This window comes from Dendrobates tinctorius, unplaced genomic scaffold, assembly GCF_039654945.1.
Source record: "Dendrobates tinctorius isolate UK_male_01 unplaced genomic scaffold, ASM3965494v1 ptg000208l, whole genome shotgun sequence".
In the NCBI taxonomy this organism is placed as follows: Eukaryota; Metazoa; Chordata; class Amphibia; order Anura; family Dendrobatidae; genus Dendrobates; species Dendrobates tinctorius.
Window position 1 is genome coordinate 789,476 of NW_027361875.1, and position 27,878 is coordinate 817,353.

The 27,878-nt window shown below is 44.9% G+C and overlaps 1 protein-coding gene and 1 long non-coding RNA gene across 4 annotated transcripts in view; one reads left to right on the plus strand and one right to left on the minus strand.

The window, feature by feature from the left end:
- The window catches only part of LOC141058020 (uncharacterized), a 224,808-nt gene that overhangs the window by 101,476 nt on the left and 95,454 nt on the right, over positions 1–27,878 (minus strand). The window lies entirely within an intron of this gene.
- Positions 1–27,878, plus strand: part of LOC141058016 (deubiquitinase DESI2-like) — a 135,809-nt gene that overhangs the window by 36,140 nt on the left and 71,791 nt on the right. Inside the window, exon 1 of one of the 2 annotated variants that reach the window (XM_073554150.1) lies at positions 11,392–13,123. The exons of the other annotated variant lie outside the window; for it this stretch is intronic. Within the exon in view, the coding sequence (XP_073410251.1) occupies positions 13,082–13,123 (42 nt within the window). The 5' untranslated portion in view covers positions 11,392–13,081. Of the gene's footprint in view, positions 1–11,391; positions 13,124–27,878 lie in introns of those variants that run through there. 2 annotated transcript variants of the gene reach the window in all.

The following is a 27,878-nucleotide window of genomic DNA, read 5'->3' on the forward strand; positions in this document are numbered from 1 at the left end:
CCCAACATATGGGGTATCAGCGTATGCAGGAAAAATTGCACAACAACTTTTGGGGACTAATTTCTCCTGTTACCCTTGGGAAAATAAAAAATTGGGGGCTAAAAATTATTTTTGAGGAAAAAAAATGATTTTTTCATTTTCACGTCTCTGCATTATAAACTTCTGTGAAGCACTTGGGGGTTCAAAGTGCTCACAACACATCTACATAAGTTCCTTGGAAGGTCTATTTTCCAAAATGGGGTCATTTGTGGGGGGTTTCCACTGTTTAGGCACATCAGGGGCTCTGCAAACATAATGACGACCGCAGACTATTCCATCAAAGTCTGCATTTCAAAACGTCACTACTTCCATTCCGAGCCCTGATGTGTGCCCAAACAATGGTTCCTCCCCACATATGGGGTACCAGCGTACTCAGCATAAACTGGACAACAACTTTTGGGGTTCAATTTCTCCTGTTACCCTTGTGAAAATAAAAAATTGCGAGCTAAAAAATGATTTTTTGAGGAAAAAAAATGATTTTTTATTTTCACGGCTCTGCGTTATAATCTTCTGTGAAGCACTTGGGGGTTCAAGGTGCTCACCACACATCTAGGCAAGTTCCTTATGAGGTCTAGTTTCCAAAATGGTGTCACTTGTGGGGGAGCTCCAAAGTTTAGGCACACAGGGGATCTCCAAACACGACATGGTGTCCGTTAACGATTGGAGCTAATTTTCATTTCAAAAAGTCAAATGGTGCTCCTTCCCTTCTGAGCCCTGCCGTGCACCCAAACAGTGGTTCCCCCTCACATATGGGGTACCAGCGTACTCAGGACAAACTGGACAACAATTTTTGTGGTCCAATTTCTCCTGTTACCCTTGTAAAAATAAAAAATAGCGTGCTAAAAAATCATTTTTGAGGAAAAAAAATGATTTTTTATTTTCACTGCTCTACGTTATAAACTTTTGTGAAGCACTTGGGGGTTCAAAGTGCTCACTACACATCCAGATAAGATGGGGTCTAGTTTCCAAAATGAGGTCACTTGTGGGGGAGCTCCAATGTTTAGGCACACAGGAGCTCTCCAAACGCGACATGGTGTCCGCTAATGATTGGAGCTAATTTTCCATTCAAAAAGTCAAATGGTGCTCCTTCCCTTCCGGGCCCTGCCGTGCACCCAAACAGTGGTTTGTGACCACATATGAGGTATTGGTGTGCTCAGGAGAAATTGCCCAACAAATTTTAGGATCCATTTTATCCTGATGCCCATGTGAAAATGAAAAAACTGAGGCTAAAAGATAATTTTTTTTGAAAAAAAGTACTTTTTTTTTACGGATCAATTTGTGAAGCACCTGGGGGTTCAAAGTGATCACTATGCATCTAGATAAGTTCCTTGGGGGGGTCTAGTTTCCAAAATGGGGTCACTTGTGGGGAAGCTCCAGTGTTTAGGCACACAGGGACTCTCCAAACGCGAAATGGCAAGCGCTAAATATTCCAGCATATTTTCCATTCAAAAAGTCAAATGTGCTCCTTCCCTTCTGATCCCTGCCGTGCGCCCAAACAGTGGTTTATGACCACATATGAGGTATCGGTGTACTCAGGAGAAATTGCCCAACAAATTTTAAGATCCATTTTATCCTGTTGCCCATGTGAAAATGAAAAAAATGATGCTAAAATAAAAGTTGTGTTGGAAAAATTAAAATGTCCATTTTTTCTTTCCACGTTGCTTTAGTTCCTGTGAAGCACCTGAAGGGTTAATAATCTTCTAGAATGTAGTTTTGAGTAGCTTGAGGGGTGCAGTTTTTAGAATGGTGTCACTTTTGGGTATTTTCTGCCATATAGACCCCTCAAAGTGACTTCAAATGTGAGGTGGTCCCTAAAAAAAATGGTTTTATAAATTTTGTTGTAAAAATGAGAAATCGCTGGTCAACTTTTAACCCCTATAACGTCCTAACAAAAAAAAAATTTGTTTCAAAAATTGTGCTGATGTAAAGTAGACATGTGGGAAATCTTATTTAGTAACTATTTTGTTTCAAATAACTCTCTGGTTTAACAGAATAACAATTCAAAATTTAAAAATTGCGAAATTTTCAAAATTTTCGCCAAATTTCTGATTTTTTCACAAATGAAAGCAAAAATTATCGACCTAAATTTACCACTAACATGAAGCCCAATATGTCACGAAAAAGCAATCTCAGAATCACTGGGATGCGTTGAAGCGTTCCAGAGTTATTACCGTATATACTCGAGTATAAGTCGATCCGAGTATAAGTCGACCCCCCTAATTTTGCCACAAAAAACTGGGAGAACTTATTGACTCGAGTATAAGTCTAGGGTGGGAAATGCTCCATAGATTATTCCCCCATATGGTGTCCTCAGAAGAAACTCCATAGATTATTCCCCCATATGCTGCTCCCATAAGAAGCTCCATAGATTGTTCCCCCATATGCTGCCCCCCCACAAGAAACTCCAGATTATTCCCCCATATGCTGCTCCCACAAGAAGCTCCTTAGATTATTCCCCCATGTGCTGCCCCCCATAAGAAGCTCCAGATTATTCCCCCATATGCTGCCCCCCCATAAGAAGCTCCATATTGTTCCCCCATATGCTGCCCCCATAAGAAGCTCCATATTGTTCCCCCATATGCTGCCCCCATAAGAAGCTCCATATTGTTCCCCCCATATGCTGCCCCCATAAGAAGCTCCTTAGATTATTCCCCCATGTGCTGCCCCCATGCCGCTGCTGCTGCATGTAAAAATAAAAAAAATGACATACTCACCTCTCCGTCGCTGGGTGTCAGATTCTCACCTGTCCTGCGTCCATGGCTGCTCACCGCTATCTGCACGTCATCAGTCAGTGACGTTCAGACTGCAGGGGGCGCGGCGCGCACTAACCACGTCACCGCGCCCTCTGCTGTCTGAAGTCACTGACCGATGACAGACAGCAGCAAGCAGCCATGGACGCAGGACAGGTGAGTATCGCTGTACTTACCCGTCCTGACGCTGTCTTGAGCCCCCAGCTTCTCCGCGCTCTCTCTTCCTGCCTTCAGCGGTCACGTGGTGCCGCTCATTAAAACTCATCAATATGCGCATATTCATGAGTTTTAATGAGCGGTACCACATGACCGCTGAAGGCAGGAAGAGAGAGCGCGGAGAAGCTGGGGGCTCAAGACAGCATCAGGACGGGTAAGTATGACCTGACACATCCGCCCCCCCGACCCCTTTGTATATGACTCGAATATAAGTCGAGAGGGGGACTTTCAGCCCAATTTTTTGGGCTGAAAATCTCGACTTATATTCGAGTATATACGGTACCTCATAAAGGGACACTGGTCAGAATTGCAAAAAATGGCCAGGTCATTAAGTTCAAAATAGGCTGGGTCATGAAGGGGTTAAGAAACCACAGCAAAGGGTATTGACATTCAATTTCTCATGTATTTGAAGAAGCAGGACCTGATTAGTTATTGGGGATTAAACTGTACTTACATGCTAAAGTCATTGCCGAAAGTATTGGCACCCTGGAAATTGATCCAAAAAATGAAATATTTCTCCCAGAAAATTACTGCAATTACCCGTTTTGTTATACATGTTTATTTACTTTGTGTATATAGGTAGAACACAAAAAAACAGAGTAAAAAAGGCAAATTGGGCATCATTTCACGCAAAATCCCAAAAATGTGCTGGACAAAATTGTTGGCATCATCAACTTGACATTTGGTTGCACACCCTTTGGAATAAATAACTGCAGTCAATCGCTTACTATAATCATCCACAAGCTTCTTACACCTCTCAACTGGAATTTGGGACCACTTCTCTTTTGCAAACTGCTCCAGGTCTCTCATATTTGAAGGCGCCTTCTTCCAACAGCAATTTTAAGATATCTCCACGGTGTTCAATTGGATTTAGATCCGGACTCATTGCTGACCACTTCAGAACTCTCCAAAGCTTTGTTTCCAGCCATTTCTGGGTGCTTCTTGAAGTTTGTTTGAGGTCATTGTTCTGCTGGAAAACCCATGACCTAGGAGGCAAACCCAGCTTTCTGACAATGGGCACTACATTGCAACCCAAAATCTGTTGGTAATCTTCAGATTTCATGATGCCTTGCATACAGTCAAGGCACCCAGTGCCAAAGGCAGCAAAAATAACCTCAAAACATTTTTGAACCTCCACCATATTTGACTGTAGGTACTTTGTTCTTTTCTTTGTTGGCCTTACTCTATTTTTGGTAAACAGTAGAAATATGGGCTTTACAAAAAGCTCTATCTTGGTCTCATCTGTCCATAAGATGCTTTCCCAGAAGGATTTTGGCCTACTCATGTACATTGTGGCAAACTGCAGTCTAGCTTTTTTATGTCTTTGTCAGCAGTAGGGTCCTCCTGGGTCCCCTGCCATAGCGTTTCATTTCATTCAAATATTGATAGTTTGAGCTGACACTGATGCACCCGGAGCCTGCAGGACAGCTTGAATTTCCTTACAACTTGATTGGAGCTGCTTATCCACCATTCAGACTATCCTGCGTTGAAACCTTTCATCAATTTTTCTCTGCCATCCACGGAGATTAGCTACAGTGCCATGGGTCATAAACTTCTTGATTATGTTGTGCACCATGGACAAAGATAGCAGCGGCTACATACAATAAACCATGCGGATAGGTTAGTAAACATACACGTGACATGGATGTATATCTGGGACTCCACTCTGATAGGTGCACATTGGCTCAGCACTATGAAAGCTCAGAAATAGCTTTAGACTGGGAATCATATTGATGAGACTACTTTGATGTCAGATGGGGAGGTTATAAATATGTAGTGCATTTGTTTTAAGATCTGGGCAGATAAGTGTTGCTGCCTTTTTGTCTGCTGTTTAAATTGAATTTTTGGAGACTCTGAGTCTTCTTTAGTGGCTTTGCTAACTAGTTTAGTGTAGGGACTCGTAAGCGTGGGAACCCTTGGCGCGGGTTACGAGCTCACGTATTTTGGCCAAAATATCAACTAAAACCTCACTATTTTTGTATTTTTTACACTATATTTTTCGGGGTGCAGCCAAGCCCAAACACGTCTGGTCTCGCATGAGGGGTGTTCACACTGTGATGCATTGAGAGTGTGCTGGCCAGCCCGCCTAATCGAAAAGTAGGGGAGTGACTAATAGGCTGTGAACCAGAGACTATGCAGTACCCTTGTGTGAACAACGCCCTATGCGGGCCTTTATTGTGCAATTGTATATTGGGCAGTCACCCCCTCCAGGAAAGGGTAGGTGGAGAGTGGCTGATTGATCTGGTATTTTGCACCTGTGTTGCTAACATCTTGCTTTATCGGCTGGCTGCACCCTGTAGTGCAGATCTGGGCAGATCTAAGATCTGGGCAGGTAAGTGTTGCTGCCTTTTTGTCTGCTGTTTAAATTGGAGGTTATAAATAGTTTGTTCGGCTATTTTGATTTGCATTTGCCTCATTGTCCTGATGAAGCCTATAAGGGTGAAACATGTTGGGAAGGCTCTTTATTTTAATAGCGCTTTGTTCCTCTTCTCATTAGACGTTCCAAAAAATGTGAAACAATCCCCGATGGTTATAATGGACTGCAATCCTTTTTCTTTATGCTAGTTATAAAATATTAGAGCGACACACTTATTAAGCTACAAATAGGTAGATCTACCTACACGTACTGTCTATTTCAATTGAATGACTCAACTAGTGAAGCAATTTGACTGCTTCCGATACATTTAAACAGATGGGACCAATAAGGAGCAGAGTGTAATTTTAATGTGCACCAGAACATATGATTTGCACTAATTACTCGTATATTTAATTTAACAATTAAAACTTAGTTAAATGTAATTGTTAAATTAAAAATGTATGTTTATTTTGGATTGGTTAAAATGGGATTTTTTTAGCCTATGGCTATTGGATTCAAAATAATAGTTAATACCGATACCAATACCATTGAGCAATTTTGGTATGGCGGAGACTGGAAGGGTAAGTAAAGCACAATTTTTTTTTTAATAGAGCTTTTAAGTAAAACTTTTCTGAAATGGGACAACTTGTTTAATTGGTAAAATTGAAAGGTGCTTGTAAAAAAAAAACAAGCGACTTTGCAATGTATTTGTTTTTAAAAATCTTCTCCATTCTCAATAAGAGAGAGCTTTTTCACTTTATTGCTTACTGCTCCTTAGGGCTCATGGAGATGTTGGTGGATTTCGATCGGATCTTGGACCACAATGCATGAACTTTCTGTGAGTCTCCTGATCCGAACGGGACAGTCTCATAGAAATATATGAAACTGCCATGCCCGGATTGGGAGAGCCACGGCCGATTGGTATGGACATTTGTATTAGTCCCTATCTAGGTTGCAGTCTAGTAGCGGGGGCACAAGCCAATAGACTGCTATGAAGCTGTCCAAATGACTACACTCCTTCGATGCTACAGAGACAATGCATCTTATACTTGCAGAACTGGAAAGTCCATGGATTGGGCCAGCAGCACAACAATGCTGCTGGTCCAAACTGTCATTCAATCATCCAGAAGAGCACTGTTCCTAGTCATCAGGAAGCTGGAAGATTTGGTAGTGATGCGTTTGTAAGAAGATGAGACAAGATGGAATCAGTGGTGTGTGGTGCCCTTTAAGGCTGGAACTATCGGCGCTGTCACCACTGCTAGCGGGGGAGATTTCCCATGGGAGGGAGAAACCATCTGGTCAGATAGCAGGGGGTGCGGAGTACTTAAAGGGGCCTGAGCGCGGGAACATGGCAGACTTGGCGGGAAGGCGACAAGAGACGGTTGACTCCCTCTCCGCAGTTCCTACTGATGACTCCCCTGCTTCCAGACCTCCCTGTACTGACTTAAAGATTACCCCTGATGCTACTGAGTTACTGTCTGTGAGCAAACCATTGGATACTGTTGTTTCGCCTGGGATATTGTTGGCACAGCCTAGAGACTACTCTGAGAGACAGCACACTGTTGTGGATAGTGCATGTGCTTGCGACCCGTGCCCGGCGCCATTCTTGGGACATTCATCCAGAGGATTGTTTCCATGTTACAGCGCATTAAAGACAAAGAGGACTGAATCCTTCGTTACTGTTGGGCGACAGTGCTATTCCTTCCTGCGGAACAGAGCCAGAGACTTTGTGTGCCATTTGCGACGTCGCCGGGAGATATTTCAGCCTTCCCCCTGCCAGAGCTTCAACTGATAAGTTCACTGTTTATTTTGCATGTTCTTGAATTCCTTTTTCATTGCCTCCCTGTGAGGAGTATTGCTGTGAACGACTGTTTAGTAAATACTGTTAACCCTTCTCTGTCTCTGGTTACTCACTGCATCAGATGAACCGCTTCCTCCTCTTACACGTTCTTGAACAGCAAGAAGAGAAAACCCCTTTAAGATGCCCATACACCTTACATTAGTCCTTTAGCTGTTGGCCAAACACTTCGGCTAATATGCATGTGTTTTCAATAGGGAGAGGGGAGAAAAGCACTCCTTGTGTCCACTGATTTCATTGGTGAATGGAGCCTCGTACACAATCGTCATGAACATATGACAATAGTCTTATGTATTTTGGGGGAGATTTATTTGGACTAATATTTCATATGTGAGTCCTAATCTGATGTTTTAGATATGACAACTTTAAGAGGTGCACCCATGGCTTCCAGTCCCGGCCACTGGTATTGTGGGAGTTTCTTTATTTTATAGAGGTCAGATCCCATTGGCTAGTATTGAAAACACGGTGGAAGACCACCAGTATTACAAATAGTACATGGTAGGTGGAAGAACGCTTTTGCAGATTTTAGATTGGTGCCCTATTAGCTTCGCACAAGAATATAGGTTCTGCAAACTGAAAATCCGTCTCCTGCCCTATATAAGATGCCTGATTTGTGATCTTATTGCAATGCTAAACAAATCAGAAACAGGGCGCCAATGCTCCATTATACATGGAGTGCAAATAGGTGTCAGAGACATGAGAAAATCACAAACATTAAGGCTTGGGTCAGACTGGCGTATGGCATCCGATGCGAGAGCATCGGATGCGATATGCTAATGACCCTCAGCTACTGCTCTGCTGCTAGCGGGAGCCGATTGTCATGCTACTGTGCTCCGAGCTTCTCGCACAGCTGCGGAGGAGGCAAAGAAACTAATTTCTCCATCTCCTCCATTGCCGGGGTCAGTGTATATCGCACAGCATTTGGATGATATCTATGTGATGTGCGCTGTGTCACTCGCAACCATAGACATATGGATGCGAGTGAGCCGAGACTCTACCGAGTCTCGGTGTCAATCGCAGCCTGCTGCGATTTCTCTTGCACGTAGAATACGGGCGAGGAAAAAAAACGCTGATGGGAGCTGCACCATACATTAACAGTGGTCCAAGTGCTATGTGATGTTTTATCGCATAGCACTCGTCCGTATTCAACGCAAGTGTGGCCCTGGCCTAAAAGTAAAAAAGAAATATAGGCAATAAAGCAAAAGCATCAGCAATCGATGAATAAGTTAAATAATGAGACCTTAGACACGTACTGTCACAAGGTACAGCTGTCACTTTAAAGCTGTCGCGTTATTCTGGTGTGTGACAGATGAGAATCCCATCATACCCGCCCGGTTTTGTGCTGCAGTGATTGAGGCTGACAGCTCCAGATCCAATCTCGCTGGGAGAATAATAACTTTGTGCAGAGAAGGATTCTTCATTATATTAGGCTCCTCTATCGTATTTCTGGAATGTGTAATATAAAGGAGCTTGGATTTTCCATTTAGTTAATTGCTTTGAATGACAATATAAATAACAGAGACACGCAAATTGATTCCTATGCCAAGTTACATATCTGATATGATTCTTTTTTGGCCTAAATCTTGCAAATGAATACAGTATATGAAACCTTGTATTACAGAGTATAAGGGGGGAATATGCATCATTCTAATGCCAAAGCAACCTGCTGCTTCCTATTCCTTTCTGCAAGTATCTATTCTATTCTATTAGTGCACAAAAATCCTCATCACTCACCCAAAAAAATCTGTGAAGAGCAAAATAATTAATTATACACAGGGTGAAGAGGAGGAGGGGGATGCAGCTGCCGCAGAATTTCTTTACTATTTTCCAGATATCTGTTTGGGGTCAGTGAATAAGAATATTACAGGCTAAAAAAAATGAAAGGCCTTGAATCATCAAGACCAACATTGATCACTCTAGTCTTGATGATGGGGGGGGGTAATATTTGTGGCATAAAGCATGACACAGCTTGTCATGAATTAGATGACTTGGTATCACCATGCTCTGTTCTGCCCCATCCCTTCATACCAGTTTAGGCTAAGCTGGTCGAAACTAGTATGAAAAGTTGTACAATTTTTAGCAACTCCGTGTTGTGCAAAATTTTGAGGCTTTTTAAAGTGTTTTACTCCAGTTTACTGGATGAAATTGAGACAAGTCCCAGGAAAGAGTTACATACAATAGTATTCAATCTAGGCACTCATTTGTGACTAAACAGCTGATACTTTTTACTTCCAAATGATACATTGCAGCAAACCCTCAGCACAAGAGATCTGTGCTTTTAGGTCATAGATTATTGAATAGACAGGATAGTTACAATTCTAGGAAACTCTCTATTGTCAGAGACTTTAGATGTGTACAGTCTTACCCATTCACTGACTGCACATTGATTTATTGAAAGTGTTAAAAAAAATAGCACAAAGTTGCATATCATTTAATTATAGAAATTTGTTAAGTGAGTTTTCCAGAAAAAAAAACAACACATTGATGGTCTGTCTTCAAGGCAGAGGTGTACATAGAAATCTGGTGCCCTAAAGCAAAGGTATGAATTGGCGTCTTCTGCCATGGGCCCATTGGTTTCCTGCAATCTCATAACATGGTCTAATGTGAATTACAATGGGTCCCCCTATTAAACCACTTAAATGCCATCATCATCAGCAACCATAGCATCTAAGGTGTTAAGTTCTCCAGTATATATTGTGGATGTCAGAAGTGGACAGACATCAGGCAGAAGACAGGGCAGATTGGCACTGGCCTCAGTAGTGAACAAATAAAGAAGTGGGCCCCTGCACAAGAACAATATATGGGCCTTTGTGGTACAATAGCCTATCATAATTCACATTTACACCTGCTCTGGGAGTAGAAGTCGGCTCCCTGCCTCATGTACCCCTGTGCTGCTGTACCAATGGTCTGTCTGCCTCTGACCGACCCCACTAGCTAGAGCAGTGGTCCCCAACCTTTCTGACCTTGAGAGCCACATTCTGCTTAGAGAAAGGGTCGCGAGCCACATTCAACACTGAGAGAAAGTCGCGAGCCACATCCAGCTCCTACCTCCTTTAAAGTAGTGCCCCTATTACAGGTATAATGATAACCAAAGCTTTTCCACAGAAATCACTCCAAAACAGTATACTGAGATCCAGGGGTTGTTCCCACAATCCCCCCATTCAGTATTCTCCTATCCAATACTCCCAACACACAGTCACATCCAGCTTTGAGCACCTCCTCTAACAGGTAGTACCATCCTCCAGCGTACAATACCTAAAACATCTCTAAACCCCTAAGAACAGTAAATGTGCATCCAGATCTGCTCTTCTGTGCAGGGCTACTCACACAATTCACTATTTTGAGTTGTACTCTACATACCTGTTTGCTAGAACTGGACCTAACGCACCAAGTTGGCAGACAGTCGCAAGCCACAATTCATGGGACCGCGAGCCACATGTGGCTCCCGAGCTACAGGTTGGGGATCCCTGAGCTAGAGAATAGAAAAGGTGCGCATTCAGCAGGATGGGTTGGTGCCGGTTGAACTGGACTAATCCAACGTAACAATAGTATTAAAAGAGCCACACTTATAGGTGAATGCAAATTGTAGGGGAATCGCAACGGAGCCTCTTGGCAATGAGGACATTTTTCCCTACCATGTATCCCAGGTTGTTAAAGATGTTTCAAAAAGACTCAGGGTCAAAATGTTGTATACCGCTATCTTCAGAATTATCATCTATTCTTATATTTCTTAGTTTGGTGACTATTGTAAATTTAACTTTATATTATTTTCATTCACCTACGATTGTGGCTGTTTTAGTCCCTATCGGCCCCATTAGCTCACGGGGGTCATAGAAGGGCTAACTCCATTGCCTCAGAGTGAGTGGGACTTAAAGGGGTATTTCCATCTCCAAGATCCTATCCCAATATGTAGTAGGTGTAATAATAATAATATTAGCAAATAGCTCCATTTAGAAATGTAGTATATGTCTTCTGATTAGCTATGTCGCTTACTCCAAGTGAAGGGCATTAGTAGCTTAGTTATCCATGGTTATGACCACTAAGAGCTAATTAAATAACTAACTGTCACTTTCTGAATGGTCGTCCCCTTGCATACCTAAGCTACTGCAATGCCCTGCTCATAGGGTAAGTGAAGTAGCGAATCGGAAGAACTATACTACATTTCTAATTGGAGGTATTTGCTAATATTATTATTATTACACCTACTACATATTGGGATAGGATCTTGGAGATGCGAATACCCGAATACCAAGGGCTGCCATCAGGGCATTACTGCCCTGACTGGCGTATGGGGCCCGGTGGGCAGAGGGGGCTCACCGGGCCCCTACCGAAACGCTAAACCGGGCCCTTAGCGGCGCTGTGCTGCGGCAGCTGAACACTATTGACGTGCGGGCCTGTCGGCCCGCACGTCAATAGTTAACATCCGCCAGCCAATCGGAGGCTGGCAGCTGACGTCAGCCGCAGCGCGCCCGTCGCCGGCGTCTGACGTCACGTTCAGTCGCCGGCGAGTGCGTGTTTCAGCAGCGTGGAGGGAGCGCGAGCGTCGCCGTTGGTGCTGGACATGATGGGGCAGATTGCTGGACATGATGGCAGAATGCTGGACATGATGGGGAAGATTGCTGGACATGATGGGGGCAGATTGCTGGACATGATGGGGGCAGATTGCTGGACATGATGGGGGCAGATTGCTGGACATGATGGGGGCAGATTGCTGGACATGATGGGGCAGAATGCTGGACATGATGGGGAAGATTGCTGGACATGATGGGGGCAGAATGCTGGACATGATGGGGGCACAATGCTGGACATGATGGGGGCACAATGCTGGACATGATGGGGGCAGAATGCTGGACATGATGGGGGAGATTGCTGGACATGATGGGGGCAGATTGCTGGACATGATGGGGGCAGATTGCTGGACATGATGGGGCAGATTGTTGGACATGATGGGGCAGAATGCTGGACATCATGGGGAAGATTGCTGGACATGATGGGGCAGAATGCTGGACATGATGGGGGCAGAATGCTAGACATGATGGGGGCACAATGCTGGACATGATGGGGGCACAATGCTGGACATGATGGGGGCAGAATGCTGGACATGATGGGGGAGATTGCTGGACATGATGGGGGCAGAATGCTGGACATGATGGGGGTAGAATGCTGGACATGATGGGGGCAGAATGCTGGACATGATGGGGGCAGATTGCAGACATAATGGGGGCAGAATGCTGGACATGATGGCAAAATGCTGGACATGATGGGGCAGATTGCTGGACATGATGGGGCAGATTGCAGACATAATTGGGGCAGAATGCTGGACATGATGGGGCAGAATGCTGGACATGACGGGGGCAGATTGCTGTACATGATGGGGGCAGAATGCAGACATGGGGGCAGAATGCAAGACATGATGGGGGCAGAATGTGACAGTGAGACACAGGAGGGGGCAGAATGTGACAGTGAGACACAGGAGGTGGCAGAATGTGAGGCACTGGGGCAGAATGTGGCAGTAAGACACAGGAGGGGGCAGAATGTGGCAGTAAGATATGTCTGAAGCTAGGAATGAGACACACGGGAGCCAGGATGGGGAATATTATTACCATAGGGGCTAATTAAGGGATATTATTACTGCAGTGATGTCTTTATTTTATTTTTTGAGTATACTGTTTTAAATGGGGGGGCGGTACTGTTACTGTGTAGGGCGACACTATGTTGCCTTTTTTGCTTCATGTGATGTAATGTAGAAGTTGGGAAAAATAAGTAATGTGTTCTGCAAGTGGAGCTCTAGGTAATTGTGTTATTTACTGCAGAGACGAGCCCTAGCTGGAAGACGTGATGGCGATTTGTGCTGGATGAAAGATGAAAAGCAAAGATGAAGGACTTCACCTAGATACATCACTGGTGAGTTAGTGTGTTACCTATACACTGACACTATATACTGTATACTATATACAGAGGTCCTGTGTATAATGTCACCAGTGATCACTGTATTACCTGTACATTATATACAGAGCTCCTGTGTATAATGTCATTGATCACTGTATTACCTGTACACTGACACTATATACAGAGCTCCTGTGTATAATGTCATTGATCACTGTATTACTTGTGCACATACACTGCATACTAAGTACAGATCTCTTGTGTATAATGGCACTTATGGTGATGGTATTGTGTTTTTTTATTACTGATCAGCATTGTAGTATTCAGTCACTATGTGGTGGTAATATGTGGTCTGGACATGGTGTTGTGGTATTTGTCCCTTTTATATGCTATTATTTGGTCACTTTGTGGTGGTAATATGTGGTCTGGGCATGGTGGGGTTGTATTTGTTCCTTGTATGTGATATTATTCGGTCACTATGGTAGTAATATGTGGTCTGGGCATGGTGTGGTGGTATTTGACCCTTGTATGTGCTATTATTCTGTCTCTGTGGTGGTAATATGTGGTCTGGTCATGGTGTGGCGGTATTTGTTCCTTGTATGTGGTATTATAGGTCGCCATATGGTGGTAATATGTGGTCTGGACATGGTGCGATGGTATTTGTCCCTTGTATGTGATATTATTGGTCATTTTAAAAATTGAAAAATAAATAAAAATATACTGTACCTAAATTGTATTGCATATTTTAACAAATATTTAATAGGTTACAGTAGAGTAGGGCTCGGCCATAAGAGTCTACAGTGTTGTGATGGCGGCTTAAAAAAATCTTTTGTCCAAAGCAAAAGCTGCTGGCTATATGTGTGATCTGGTGATGGGAACTGTTAATGTGTGATTGGTGGGAAGTGGAGTTTTTCCAAGAGAGCAGTGGGACTGTGGACAGTTTGAGGAGTGGAGGCAGGGCTGGGGTGGAGCCTGGGTGGAGTCTAAAGGGGGCCCTGAAAATTTTGCCAGTATGGGACCCCGAAATTCCTAGTGGCAGCCCTGCGAATACCCCTTTAAGCTCCACATTAGATGTGCAGCGGCTGAACCCACCAATCTAGGCAAGACTACATTGTGGAGACCATGAATACAACATTCCACATCTCTGGACCCCTTCATTTAGATCGGAATTTCCAGGTTTGAATAGAGGTATGATTTTTGAAGAAAATAAAAGTTATTTCTCTTATAATTCAGAACAATTGGTTATTAGGTTTTCATAACAGAATGTACTGAAAGAGAAGGCTGGCAATATATTATTAAGCCGTGTCCCATTTCCCCTGCCTGTACCATTTCCAAAGTGGCGGCATGTTGTGTAAGTAGTGTGCATATGGAGACTGACGAGAGAGCTATTAATGGATGTCGTTTAACAGGTTTAAGACGAAAATTAGAAAACACAATTAAGGCATCAACCCAGAGGAAACCCGCGGCGGAGGAAGTAAGGAAATCACAAAAGCTTAAATGTCGACTCAAACCTAATAATTAGAAATCAAATAACTGGTCTTACTGATTTCTCACAAAGAGCCGCAAATAAGCTCTCCTATGGACTCACCATTTGTATGGCATTGTTCCAAGGTAGCGCCACACTGATCAATTCAAACCAAAGCTCTTACGAGAATACCCCCATCATCCTCTTTAACGCATGAAGGTTCTCTTCAGCTGGAATTAATGTCAAAGAATCCACAATTCAACACTGCTTTGCATTCCAATAAACTGGGAAAGAAGTAACAGGGTGAAATTCAGAAATATTAAATAGTTTGATTTTGCAAATTTAACTGGGATGTCTCCTAAAAACAAGCAACTATGTAGCATTTGCTATCTACCTCTTATTAAAAGTTCTCAAGAAAAGAACATTTTTTAATTCTATAGTTTCCCGCTTGTTGCGCAAGTTACTGTCCATCACTGCAGTAAGAGGTCGACGTTCTCCCAGGCAAAGACCGCAGCGCTTGCAAGCTTTTTGCTAAAAAGTCAAATCTGTCCAGATTCATTGTCCCTATAATTCTCTGATCCTATAGCGGCAAAACTTTAACTGCTTGCAGACTGGGAGAGGGCCCAGTTTGGGAAAGCAACTCAACCGTGCCGCTGATCAAAACATTCAATCACCAGGAGCGCACCGACCTCGGAAAGCTGGAAGACTAGGGGCAGGGAAGCTTCTTGATTCAAATGTTTGGGCCCTATAAAATAATAAAGCCTATACTTACCTGCTGCGCCAGCGCAGTTCCCACGGTATCGGCACTTATTGTCTCGGGGCGCTGGTGCTGCTGTTGTGACGCCGGCATCCATTCAGCGCATGCTCCACTGTCCCCGTGTTCGGACAAATCGAATATGAAGAGGAAGTCCGGGCTGCAGCTGATCTCGGACTTCCTCTTCATGCTCAATTCGACAGGAGGTGGGGCCAATGACGCCAGTGCTGATTGGGTGCCGGCATCACGTGTCACAACAACCACACGGGAGCCCTGCGAGAGCGAGTGCCAACAACGTGGGATCAACGGCAGCGCGGGAAGTGAGTATAGGCTTTATTATTTTATGGAGGCCAGGCGAGGGGCAGGAGAAGAAGTTGTCCAAATAGTGGACAACGTCTTTAAAGCATTACTCCAGCGTTTGTTTTTCCAGTGCTGGAGTGGTGCTACTAATCAAACTTCCCTGCACTGGTCCCCCTACTCTTATACCTATCAGCCGCCATCTCCTTCTGTTCTCGGCTTTACTTCAGTCGGTCTTCTGCAGGTTGTGACTTGCCGGATCATTCCAGTGTTTTCTGGATGAATCAGATGTCACAACTCAATGTAAGTCTATGAGAGTGAGAACGAGGCCAGAGCGAAACTTAACCTATGACTTTCGAGCAGTCAGAAGTGGCCGTCACAAGATGGTGGCAAGGAATCGGAGCGGCGCCAGGAATGTTGAAGACGGCGGCTGGTGAGTATAATACTGGGGTAAGGGAACTTACATTAGGTATACAGCTCCAGCACTGAAATTTAAAAAACAAAATAAAACACTGGAGTGGTGCTCTAAAGGCAGGCAGAAGCTTTTTGTTTCCTACTAGAGTATGTATACACTTGTTGGATTTCATGCTGATTTTGTTGTGCAGATCTGTGTGAAGTTTGTACCTAATGCATGTGGACAGGGTTTCAGCATCACTGCAAAGTTGCATTAAGAAAAATGGATTTTCGACTGTGAGGCTAAAAAAAATCTACTATGGAAATCAGTAGCATGGAAATGTAGACTGCTAGAACTATTACATGACCATGAGGCCAATCCTTGTCCATATAAACTGCAGACCCTCAGCAACAAATCCATGGCAGAAATTCAAGGGTACAGCCACTGACTTGCAAGTCAACAGCCACTGACTTGCAAGTCAACATATGCGCGTAACCTAAAATTGCATGTAATTAATATCACAATTATTGGTGGATTGCTAAGGAAACATAAGACTATAAGGTGTGTTTGCCCCTAGATGGAGAACGTAGACATGCAGTTGACTGCAAACCATGCATAGGTTAATCTATGAGGTCGGCCGATCTGCCAATCATTGTAGATGCACAAGGAAACCTAGACTGCAGAGACCTGTGTGTCGTAAGCAGTGCCTTCCCTCCTCCCACCAATCCCCTAATAACAAAAACACCGACAAGCATGGATGGGTTGAACAGGTCGGTCACAGTTTATTAATAAGCAGAGAGAGGCAAGTACAATTCGCAATGGACTCACAGCTGGAAGCCCTTCACTGACCGCTGGGCAAGGAAGCTGATGAGAGGTTACGAACCTTGCCCCCCTCTACACTACCGCTGTTACATAATAACAAGATAACGTGAATAATAAATTTGCACAAAACAAATATATATATTTTTTTAGATAAATTTAAAACAACAGTCGCACCGCACATCCACTAATCTAAAAGGGAGGGAGGGTGGGTCAAAAGCTTCTAGGTATCAGCCGGAAGGAAGAGGAAGACCCCCACCCCAGCACCAGAATTTAACCCCTGAGGGTGTGGCCGGACGCCCCTTACTCTTTCTTCCTGTTGGTCAGTGGGGCGTCCTAATTATGGCATCACCTGGGGGGGAGTAGTGGGACGGAAGGCACTGCATGGAGTTCGCTTCTAAATCAAATCCATGGGGCACTACAGTCAGATGCACGTTCCTTATACCGACAAGCATGGATGGGTTGAACAGGTCGGTCACAGTTTATTAATAAGCAGAGAGAGGCAAGTACAAGTCGCAATGGACTCACAGCTGGAAACCCTTCATTGACCGCTGGGCAAGGAAGCTGATGAGAGGTTACGAACCTTGCCCCCTTCTACACTACCGCCACAGAGGATCATGTGTATGACCTACACAGGACTCCGACCCCCACACAACATCATTAAAGGCCTGTTCAACCCCGTCCTGCAAATTAGTTAAAAACATATCTAGCCCGATATCCGTTAGATGCACTCCGTCCGGTCTCAGGAAGGGTGAGATGTCTTCTTCCAGATTGTGGTGGTGAACCACAATGCCATAGTTCTCTTTGACAAACTTTGCCATCTTCGAGTTTATCTTTCTCCTTGATTTGTCGATGACTTTAGGGTCTTTAGCTCCATGCCATATTGCTCGTGATATTATATCGGACCACACTACCACCATATCTGGTATAAAACAAACAAACCGCTTTATGTCCGTTTTCATAGTTGTGAAGAGCTCCACACCTCACCTATTTGCTTTCACAAATCATTACCACCAGCATGTAACACCAATATCAGCGGCCCTTTTGCCATTTTAGAAATTTTTACCACCTCCGGGAAGATCTGATCCCAATGGAGCCCTCTGATGCCTCTCCAGTTGACCTCTAGTTGTGGGAAGTAAAAATTCTTTCCGCCATGTCGTATCTCGGCTCTTTTGCACGCCCAATAAATAAAAGAATGTCCCAAAACCCAAACTGTGGGCTTATGACCTCCTGTAAGAAACAAGATGTGTTATAGCAGGTCTGGTCTTATGTAACTTGCGAAGCATGCGGATTTCCAACGGCCCAATCTCTGTACTTCAGCTTCTGCTACACCGGCCCTAGCTGCTTCAGTGGCCGCTCCGATTCTAAAATAATGCGTTCAGTATTCTTTAGGGTCTACACCGACAGCTTGTATACATTGCTTAAAAATTGTGTGAAATTGATATTTAGTAAGCGGGGACTCGTCGGTGTGAGAGAAAAAATCTACTTTCGTGTCTTATAACCGCGTAGTGTCTGACTATTTGGACAGGGCATATGGGGATGTCTAGAGCCTTGACCAGGACCCACGACCCTCTACCGGTGGGGTCACATTTGGATTTCCGCACTCTAATGCGCAAAGCGTCGCTGCATATTACGAGATCCTCATTAATTAACCTGCCTATTGATGCTGTTTTTGACTGCGGCACCAGTTCGCTGATTCGTAGCGCCCCGAAGAATGCGATAACAAACGCTGTAGAAATTAGGGTTGACTCGTATAGTGACCTGCATAACGTTTTAGATATTGTTATAATATCGTGTAACAGACTTAAAGAAACGGGACGACGACATTCCTGACTCGGTTGGAACCTTTTCCAGCCTTTTACGGCTTGCTTTAGGAAAAAAATATTTAGTTACATCGGCCCATCCCACTAGCTGAAAGAAAAAGGCTATTCCCGATAAATGACGCTGCGCAAATGTACCTGACGCGCCTCTACTCTTGAGCTAATTCAGGAGTTCTACCACCACGTCGCATCTCGCCCGATCACACGTATTGACTGGCCTTCCTTTAATTAGCGAGCACCACTCTTCCCATGCCTTAACATAAACCTGCCAGGTAGCCGGTGTCACTGAGGCGCGGTGATTGGCCACTGAGTGCCAGAGAGAGGGGGGGACACAGTAGGCCCGCTGGTTCTGCGCTGGGAAGGAATACTTTGAAGGCCTGCCAATCGGAAGACAACAGAGAGTTAACCATCTTATCATCCACAGTAGACGTCACTCTGGCTCGGCACCAGATGTTGTCTAAGGCATAATAGTGCAAGGCGGCGCAACAGTGCAAGAATCGGTGGCGATGAGGAAGACATACTGTTTAAGCATTTTGCGCTTCCCGGGTTTTTGATTAAGAATCTGATGTTTGCATTTTTCAGTTTGTTACCCCATAGTTCGACTGATGTAACTATAACAAAAATTTCCGACAAAACGGGGGTTGCGGCCCCATGCGGCTGAGGTCCATAGGTCCGGCCTGCTGCTTTTGCACCATTGGTTCTTGTAGATTGCGACAAAACCATTTGTGAGATCTGCACCCATCACTAGACCTAGGGCATTGTTTAGCGTTTCCTGAGACATGACACATGTATGCCCATTGTAGGATTCCAAGAATGATTTCCAGACGGACAAATCCGCTTTCATTGAGCGATTAAGTCTGATTCTGTGGTTCGGCTGGGCGATGCCCTTCGTTGCTATTGATAATCTGCGGGAAAAAGCTCTGCCAACTGGCTTTACACGACAAGCAAAGTTGAGTAAACCTAGTAAGGACTGCTGTTATGATTGAGTCACCGTAGGAGGCAAAAATAGAAATGCTAGCTAAGTCCAGAAAACCAGAGAAGTTGGCAGCTATCGGATTGCAGACCCCTGAACCTATCAACACAACTAGCAGTAGCCGTGGGGGGCTCCTACGATGCCCTAGGCCCCTCGATCACAGCCGGAGGACTACATAGCCTAAAGACAGAAAGGGAAATCTAAACTGCCCCAGAGCAGACCCCAAAGCAAAAGGCAGCCCCCCACATATAATGACGGTGAAGCAAGAAGAAAGAACAAAACACAGACAGAAAGATAGACTGAGCAAAGATGGGGCCCATGCTAGCTTAGATAGGAAAGGACAGGAAGGCTGCTGTCTGCAATCCGTGAAAAACCCTATGAAAATAAGAGCCAACAAACTGACAGTAAAAAAGGCCCTGAAGACGCTAGGCTTCAAAAAAGCTATGTCAGTACTCAGGAATATTCTGAAGACAGAGCAACAGGCAAAAGGAGATTCAGCTCACCCCAGCAGGGAATGGCAGAATCCAGAAAAGCAAGGAAAACAAAACACTAATGCAAAAAGGCAAAGCAGAAATCTTAGCTTTAGATGAGCAGGAATCAGACTGGTTTCCTAGAAGTCCACAGAGAAATCACCCGCAGGCCAGAAGGGCGTCGGCAGCCTTATATCCAGTCATTAACTCCACTCAGCCAGTCATCATCATCAGCCCCAGGTGTTTGACAATCAGGCTCACTACCTTTCTTCACCAGAAGAGGGAGTTCCTCGGGCCTCAGTAGTGAAGGGGAAAATGAACTCACAACAGACTGCATTTGTTGGAGGGTGACTTTCTTTTCAACGAGGAAACTTTTAACCGTTTGGAGTGTTTTTTCTAATTTATCCGCCGGTAAACGAAAAAGCATTACATTGGTGTCTATTTCAATGCCGAGGAAAGGGAGCACATTGCATGGACCGATAGTTTTTTCCGGCGATAGTGGAACGCCCAAATGCCTAGCAATAAATTTAAACTTCTGAAGAAGGAAGGAGCAGAGTTTAGACTCCCTGGGTCCGACGAATAAAAAATCATCGAGGTAGTGGATTGTTGAATTGCTGCCTGTTTCGTGATGCACTACCCAGTCTAAAAAGGTACTGAAAAGCTCAAAATAGTGACAGGAAATGGAGCAGCCCATCGGTAGGCACATGTCGAAATAATAAAGCTGGCCCACCTTACAACCTAACAAATGGAAGCATTCAGGGTGCACCAGTAAAAGACGGAAAGCTGACTCGATGTCGGTTTTTGCCAATAGGGCACCGGGCCCTGCCACACGCACAAGTTCAACTACTCTGTCAAACGAAGCGTAGGTTACGGACGAGTCTTCTGGGGGTATTGCGTCGTTGACCGATTCGCCTTTTGGGTAGGAAAGGTGATGTATTAGCCGATATTTACCGGGTTCTTTTTTGGGCACAATACCTAAAGGTGAGATTCTGCGATTTTTGAATGGTAAAGCTTCTAGGTATCAGCCAGAAGGAAGAGGAAGACCCCCACCCCAGCACCTGAATTTAACCCCTGAGGGTGTGGCCGGACGCCCCTTCCTCTTTCTTCCCGTTGGTCAGTGGGGCGTCCTAATTATGGCATCACCTGGGGGGGGAGTAGTGGGAGGGAAGGCACTGCACGGAGTACGCTTCTAAATCAAATCCATGGGGGCTCTACAGTCAGATGCACGTTACTTATACAGTACCGTGCCTGCCATTTATTTTGGTCACTTCCTAATTGCATTTCTTCATCTGCTGGTAGTGGATGTGACAGTGAACCTTTATGTCGGATTGGTACTGTGAGCCGTGTGTGATGAGCCGCAGTCTTATCTACGTGAATTAATACGGTGAATAATCTGCAGCCGAAAATATGTAATGAAGCCAGCCGACTGACATGTCACATTCATCCCATGCTTCCTATGTAAACATTAGATTTGTCCTGTCACTGTGTACATAATGGATTAACAAAATAAATTTTCTATGCTATGGATGAGCAGAATACAGATGAGCTGGAACAACACGGAAGGACATGTGTGGTCACTGATGCTGGGTCAAAACTGCTTGCAGTAGGACAATGGAAAGAAATCACACCTTCCATACAGAGGTTACCAAATATACTGCTCAAAAAAATCAAGGGAACACAAACAGCCTGTTGCAAATAGAATAGTGTTCCCTTTATTTTTTGAGCAGTATATATCACCTAAACTGCAGCAAATAAACTGTGAAACACGTTTTTTGTAAGAAACCTAAATGCAATGTGTTATGAAATCATTTTTGTGGAAAAATAATATAAGTAGCCTTCAATTACATAGAGCCCTTGTATTCCATAGAGCTGTACCATTTTACAGGAAACATGTCACAGAATAACAAACTGCTGAAGAACAAGAAAAGTAACAGCAATTTGATATAAATAATGTAGAAAACAGGTACGGACTGGGACTGAAATTCAGCCCTGGCGTTTGAAATCACAGAGGCCCATGCTGTCCATGCTCCCAAACCCTAGATGGGGAAATATATTACCCTGCCTGGAGGAAATCAAGATTTATTACAAGACCAATATTTCTAATACTACCAATAATATTGCCATATAAGATTTAAAAAAAATCAAAATAATATTGCAATATTATAGAGAAATACCAACAAGCCATAACTAAATATTGCCAGTATATACCGTTATAATACCAGCATACTGATCGATAAAGGGGTTGAGGTTAAAGTCTATGTATCTTCAGACTTCTGAATCCTCATAGCGCACTGTGAGGATTCTCCTGTGCCCTCCATTTTCCCCAAAAATTTCTGGGAAAAAAGTGCGTCTTATAGTCCAAAAAATATGGTAGTTAGCTGGTCCGTTCCTGCCCCATAAATTGTAGGCTTTTTGCCCAGGAGAGGAGACATGAGGACAGGGACCCAACTTTGAAGGACACCTTGATGTGGCAGTTGGGTTCACATATATTGGCCTCTCGAAGCGCTAAATACCATCTTTTTTACTGTATTTTTTATTGCAATTTTGCAGATGAATAATTCACATATACACTATGTAGCGCTTTTTTCCCATTTTCTATGGCAGTAATGCAGTTTCAATGTTCTAGAATAATCATTTTTGGTAGTTCATGGTGCAACCTTTACAGTTTTTCAGTTCCCCTGTTGGAGCTGGCTTCGGCAGGTCGCAGACCAAAAGTGATGCCCGTGGCCTGCTGAGGTAGGTGATGAAGCCAGCGACTTAGTGCTGTGCCACAACTACAAACAGTGTGGGTGTCTTGAGGATGCAGATCCTGATAACAATGTAGCAGCCAAGGCAGCCCAAGACCAGACAGGCCTTTCTGGCATTTGCCAGAATTGCCAGATTGCCAGTCCGGCCCTGGTAGAAAAGATGGGGTGGGGGCTAAACAGAGGCATTAGGTTTGCCCAAGAATAGGTGTTTTTGGTGCGTGATACAAAATGTGTATTGGGATAACACATTCCAGAGATCTGCTGCAACATGAGCAAAGTCTTGGAGACGGGATGTCACTAGGTCATGGTCTTAGGTAGGGGAGAAGGGCCTCAAAATGTCCCTGGAACTGGGTCTCTAACTATCCCTGTCCTGAGGGTACTCTTGATGGTAGCGAGGCCCAAGTTTCCAACCTTACTATGCTCCTATTAATTCTTGGTTTGTCCCCTCTCCATGGAGCCTGGGACCAAAATGTAATGTGAACAGACAAAACAGGGATAACAAAAACCTTGTATCATACAAATGAAGCACCAAGCAACAATAGAGTGGTTAGGGACAAGGAAGAATAAACAAAACAGGAAACAGGGACCAGGAGATAAACACACATGTATAATGGAACACCTCTACAACAACTTCTCTCCAAAACACTTAGCTTAAGCACACAGCACAGGAAGACAAATCTCCGCATAAAAAAACTCCTATTCAGCACAACGTCTCTTAAAAGGAAAGAAGCAAAGATTTCACTGGCAAGACAAAGAGGGTCTGGCCAGGTTTTATAGGAAGAGTTAACAACCAGTTCAGATCAGCTGAAATGGAGCTGCATGATTCTGACCAGCATAGAAAGGGTCATGAACCTCTTCAGCACCAAAGGAAACCAAATTCATTTAATATAGGATTCAAACACACAGGCTAAATTGAAGATTTGCAACTCACAATAAGCAGTGATCTTCTTCTATTTAGGTATACTCCCTTAAAAGCCCCTTGGATGATCAAGAGGCTTGGTAGGGAGTATACCAATATATACCCTCCTCACTGGAACAATGCCTCAGTACCCCCTGATGAAGCTACGCGCGAAACGCGTGTTGGGGTGCTGGGTTCTGTGGTTCTACTTATTACAATGGTACATGGTCTGTATCTCTGAGCTATATCTGGTTAACATGCTCCTGCTGCTTCACAAGTTCACTGTCTAGTGCAGATCACTAATACCTAGCAGCATAACTTTTCATAGAAGAGGATTCTTTACTGTTAGGGCAGTGAGAATCTGGAATTACTCGCCTGAGGAGGTGGTGATGGGGAGCTCAGTCGAGGGGTGGAAGAGAGGCCTGGATGTCTTCCTGGAGCGTAACAATATTGTATCTTACAGTTATTAGGTTCTTTAGAAGGACGTAGATCTGGGGATTTATTCGGACGGAATACAGGCTGAACTGGATTCACAAATGTCTTTTTTCAGCCTTGCTATGTTACTATGTTACCCCAGATTTCCCAGGTTGGCGTGACACACTCGTGACACGGGAGCAGTAGATTACGGAAAAGGCTAATGTTACTTCAATGGCAGAATGTAGAGCACTGGTAGGTGGTAAACCGAAATGTCATAGGAGATCTGTTTTGGTGAATAAGGCTCTTAAAGTTTGACTAGTTGTCTGGTGATCTGACTTCAGTTTGGTGGTATCATAGGGTTTGGGTATTGCAGCCATAATATGAATCTAATATACAGCCAGTTATATTTTTTATGTAATCAATTGGAAAAACATTTTTATTGCACATATAACTAGTGTTGAGCATTCCGATACCGCAAGTATCGGGTATCGGCCGATATTAGCGGTATCGGAATTCCGATACTGACTTCCGATACTTTTGTCATATCGGATTCCGGAATCGGAATCGGAAGTTCCCATCATGCTATGAGCCTGCTTGCTTTGATTAAGCCAATGGGAATCCTCCGAAGTGTGGGCACATCCTGTTAGGCATGTAGGCATGTTAACTATTGGCATGGCTGTGATTGGCTGCCGAAATGATGTCATGATGCACTATAAAAGCCACCGCAGCCGCCATTTCTGGTTCACTCTGCTGTGAATTCAGTTAGGGACAGGCTGCTGTAGAAGACTGTGAGGGACAGTTAGAAATAGCGATTCCACCAAACATCTAGTGCTTTACCCAGGCTACATAAACCACCACTGTAGCCTTCTTTGCCCTAGCAGCAGTGTTCACAGCTGTCTGCAAGGGCTGTGTGAGTGCAGCTCACGCTGTGGAGTGGGTCCTGCAGCCACGTCAGGTTGTAGGCTGCCCAGCGTGCCTCACTGCTGCCTCATACATCTTTTAATTTTTGAGCTGCATTTTTTACATAATTTCAATCTAGTGTGCTTCCATCCGTATCCATATACGTTGGTTGCAAACACTAGTAGTAGACAGCGGAGCCTTTCTGCAGCCTTTCAGTGCTAGTGTCCACTTTGCTGCACTGTTCACGGCTGTCTGAGAGGTCTCTGACTGTGTGTGAGTGCAGCTCACGCTGAGTAGTGTGTCCTGCAGCTACGTCTGGTTGTAGGATGCTCAGCATGTCACTGCCTCACACATTTTTCTTTTATTGCAGCTCATTTTTTCTTCTATTAGTGTGCATCCATCCGTCTCCATCTACGGTGGTTGCAAACACTATATAGGAGTACACAGCGGAGCCTTTCTGCAGCCTGTCAGTGCCAGTGCCCACTTAGCTGCACTGTTCACGGCTGTCTGAGAGGTCTCTGACTGTGTGTGAGTGCAGCTCACGCAGAGTAGAGTGTCCTGCAGCTACGTCTGGTTGTAGGACGCTCAACGTGCGTCACTGCCTCACACATATTTGTCTTTGAGTGCAGCTCATTTTTTCTTCTCCTATTAGTGTGCATCCATCCGTATCCATAAACATTGGTTGGTTGCAAACACTATATAGGAGTAGATAGAGGAGCCTTTTTTTCTGGCTTGTGCCCTGCCGGCGCAGCCAGATTAGTATTACCCAATTTTTTTGGAGCCTCATCTTTTGCATTGTAGGTTACCTGCCTGCATTGTAATAGCTCCAAAAAGTTGGTGATACTATCAGTTTCAATTCTTTGTTCACATACTTTGAGTTTGTTTCCGACAAAGAAACCACAAAAAAAGTTCACCAAACACTACATTTGGAACTTGTGTAGGCCACATCAGCTCCTATTAAAGTGTAGTCCACACACACACACTTCATAAAATTAGTGTTTCTTGTACCTGTAACCAGCTGTTCAGGAATAAGCACACTAAGGCCCCCCTTTGTACTTTTCTGCCTATCTTAAGCAGTCTGGCAAGATGAAGAAGGCAGGGAGTAAGGCGCGTGGGCGTGGGCGTGGAGTTTCAGCAGGGAGAGGACGTGGGGATTCTGCAGGGAGAGGACGTGGGGATTCTGCAGGTAGAGGACGTGGGGATTCTGGGCCTGCTGCGGGCACCAGTGGATCAGCATCCCCCAGTTTTAGCAGGCAACAGTCCTTTATGCGCAGCTTTGTAGGACCTCAACGTACCCCACTGCTGCGGGAGGAACAAATTGAAGCCGTTGTCGGATGGATGGCAGCTAACGCATCGACTTCAATTACTTCCACAGCCTCTCAGGACCAGAGCACCGAAGAGCAACCATCTGTCTCTTCACCACCTGCCAAAGTGCCCAGGCAGTCAGAGAGACATGGACAGGAGCCATCACAGTTTCTACTTCTGTTCTCGGAATCTGTTGGCTTGGAAAGAGGGGGCCAGCCAAGCAGCATTCCTGAATGTGAAGAAGAGGGAGTATGCAGTGATGCGCAACTTCTTTGTCCCTCTGAATCTGAAGAGGCGAGTGGGCCAGTGCCTATGGTCAGCACACCCCAGTACGCATCAGATGATGACGAGACTCAGTTGCCACTTTCTGGTGCGTACGGTGCTGGCGAGACAACCCCGGAGAAGCAGCTGTTTGAAGAGGGGAGGGAAGATGATGAGGTCCTTGACCCATCATGGCGTGAGGAACAGGAAGGTGGTGGGAGCAGCTCGGAGGAAGAGATTCCCCTACCGGCCAAAACAGGAGGCAGAGGGAGGGGGAAGACTTGGTTGCCTGTACCCTCCACTTCGGCACCCGTTAGGAGCATTCCTCATTCCAAAGGCAAAACGGGCGCTCCCAAGAGTTGCAGTGCGTGGTCCTTTTTTGACACAGTTGCAGATGACATTTGCTTTGTCAAATGCAAGCTGTGTCATCAGATAGTCAAAAGAGGGAGAAATGTCAGCAACCTCAATACCACAAATATGTGGAAACATGTACGCACCAAGCACGAGTTGGAGTTGCAGAGACACCCTGAAGACGTAGGCCAACGTACAGCACCACCTACCACCTCTTCAGTTCGTGTTGGGGCCTCTTCCTCCAGCTCACACACTGCTGGTTCGGCTTCCTCACAGGATCGCCAAGGAAGAACCTCTGCCACTGTTGTCCGGAGACCCTGTCAGATTCCACCCAGAGCAGCACGTTCCCATCCATCACAGCCATCGGTAGCACAGGCATGGGATAAAAGGCGCCCTTACTCGGCAAACCATCCCCGAGCACAGTCTCTGAATGCTGGCATTGCCAAACTTCTGGCAGTTGAAATGCTGTCATTCAGGCTGGTGGACACTGACACCTTCCGGGACTTAATGGCATTGGCAGTCCCCCAATACAACATGCCCAGTCGCTTTTATTTCAGCAGGCGAGCCGTTCCTGCCCTGCAGAAACATGTTGAGAGCAAAATAAAACACGCGCTACTAAACGCCGTTAGTAGCAAGGTCCACCTGACCACCGATGCGTGGACCAGTAACCATGGACAGGGACGATACCTTTCCCTCACTGCCCACTGGGTCAGTGTTGTGGAGCCGGGTACAGATCTGGAGAGTGGCGCTGTACGTGTTCTTCCAACGCCACGGATTGCAGGACTCCAGTCTGTACACATAGACTCCTCCTCCTACTCAAGTTCCTCAGAAACAGCAGAGCAGGAGCCTGTTACGACCGATATGAGCACAGCCGTGGCCAAACGTCAACAGGCTGTACTCAA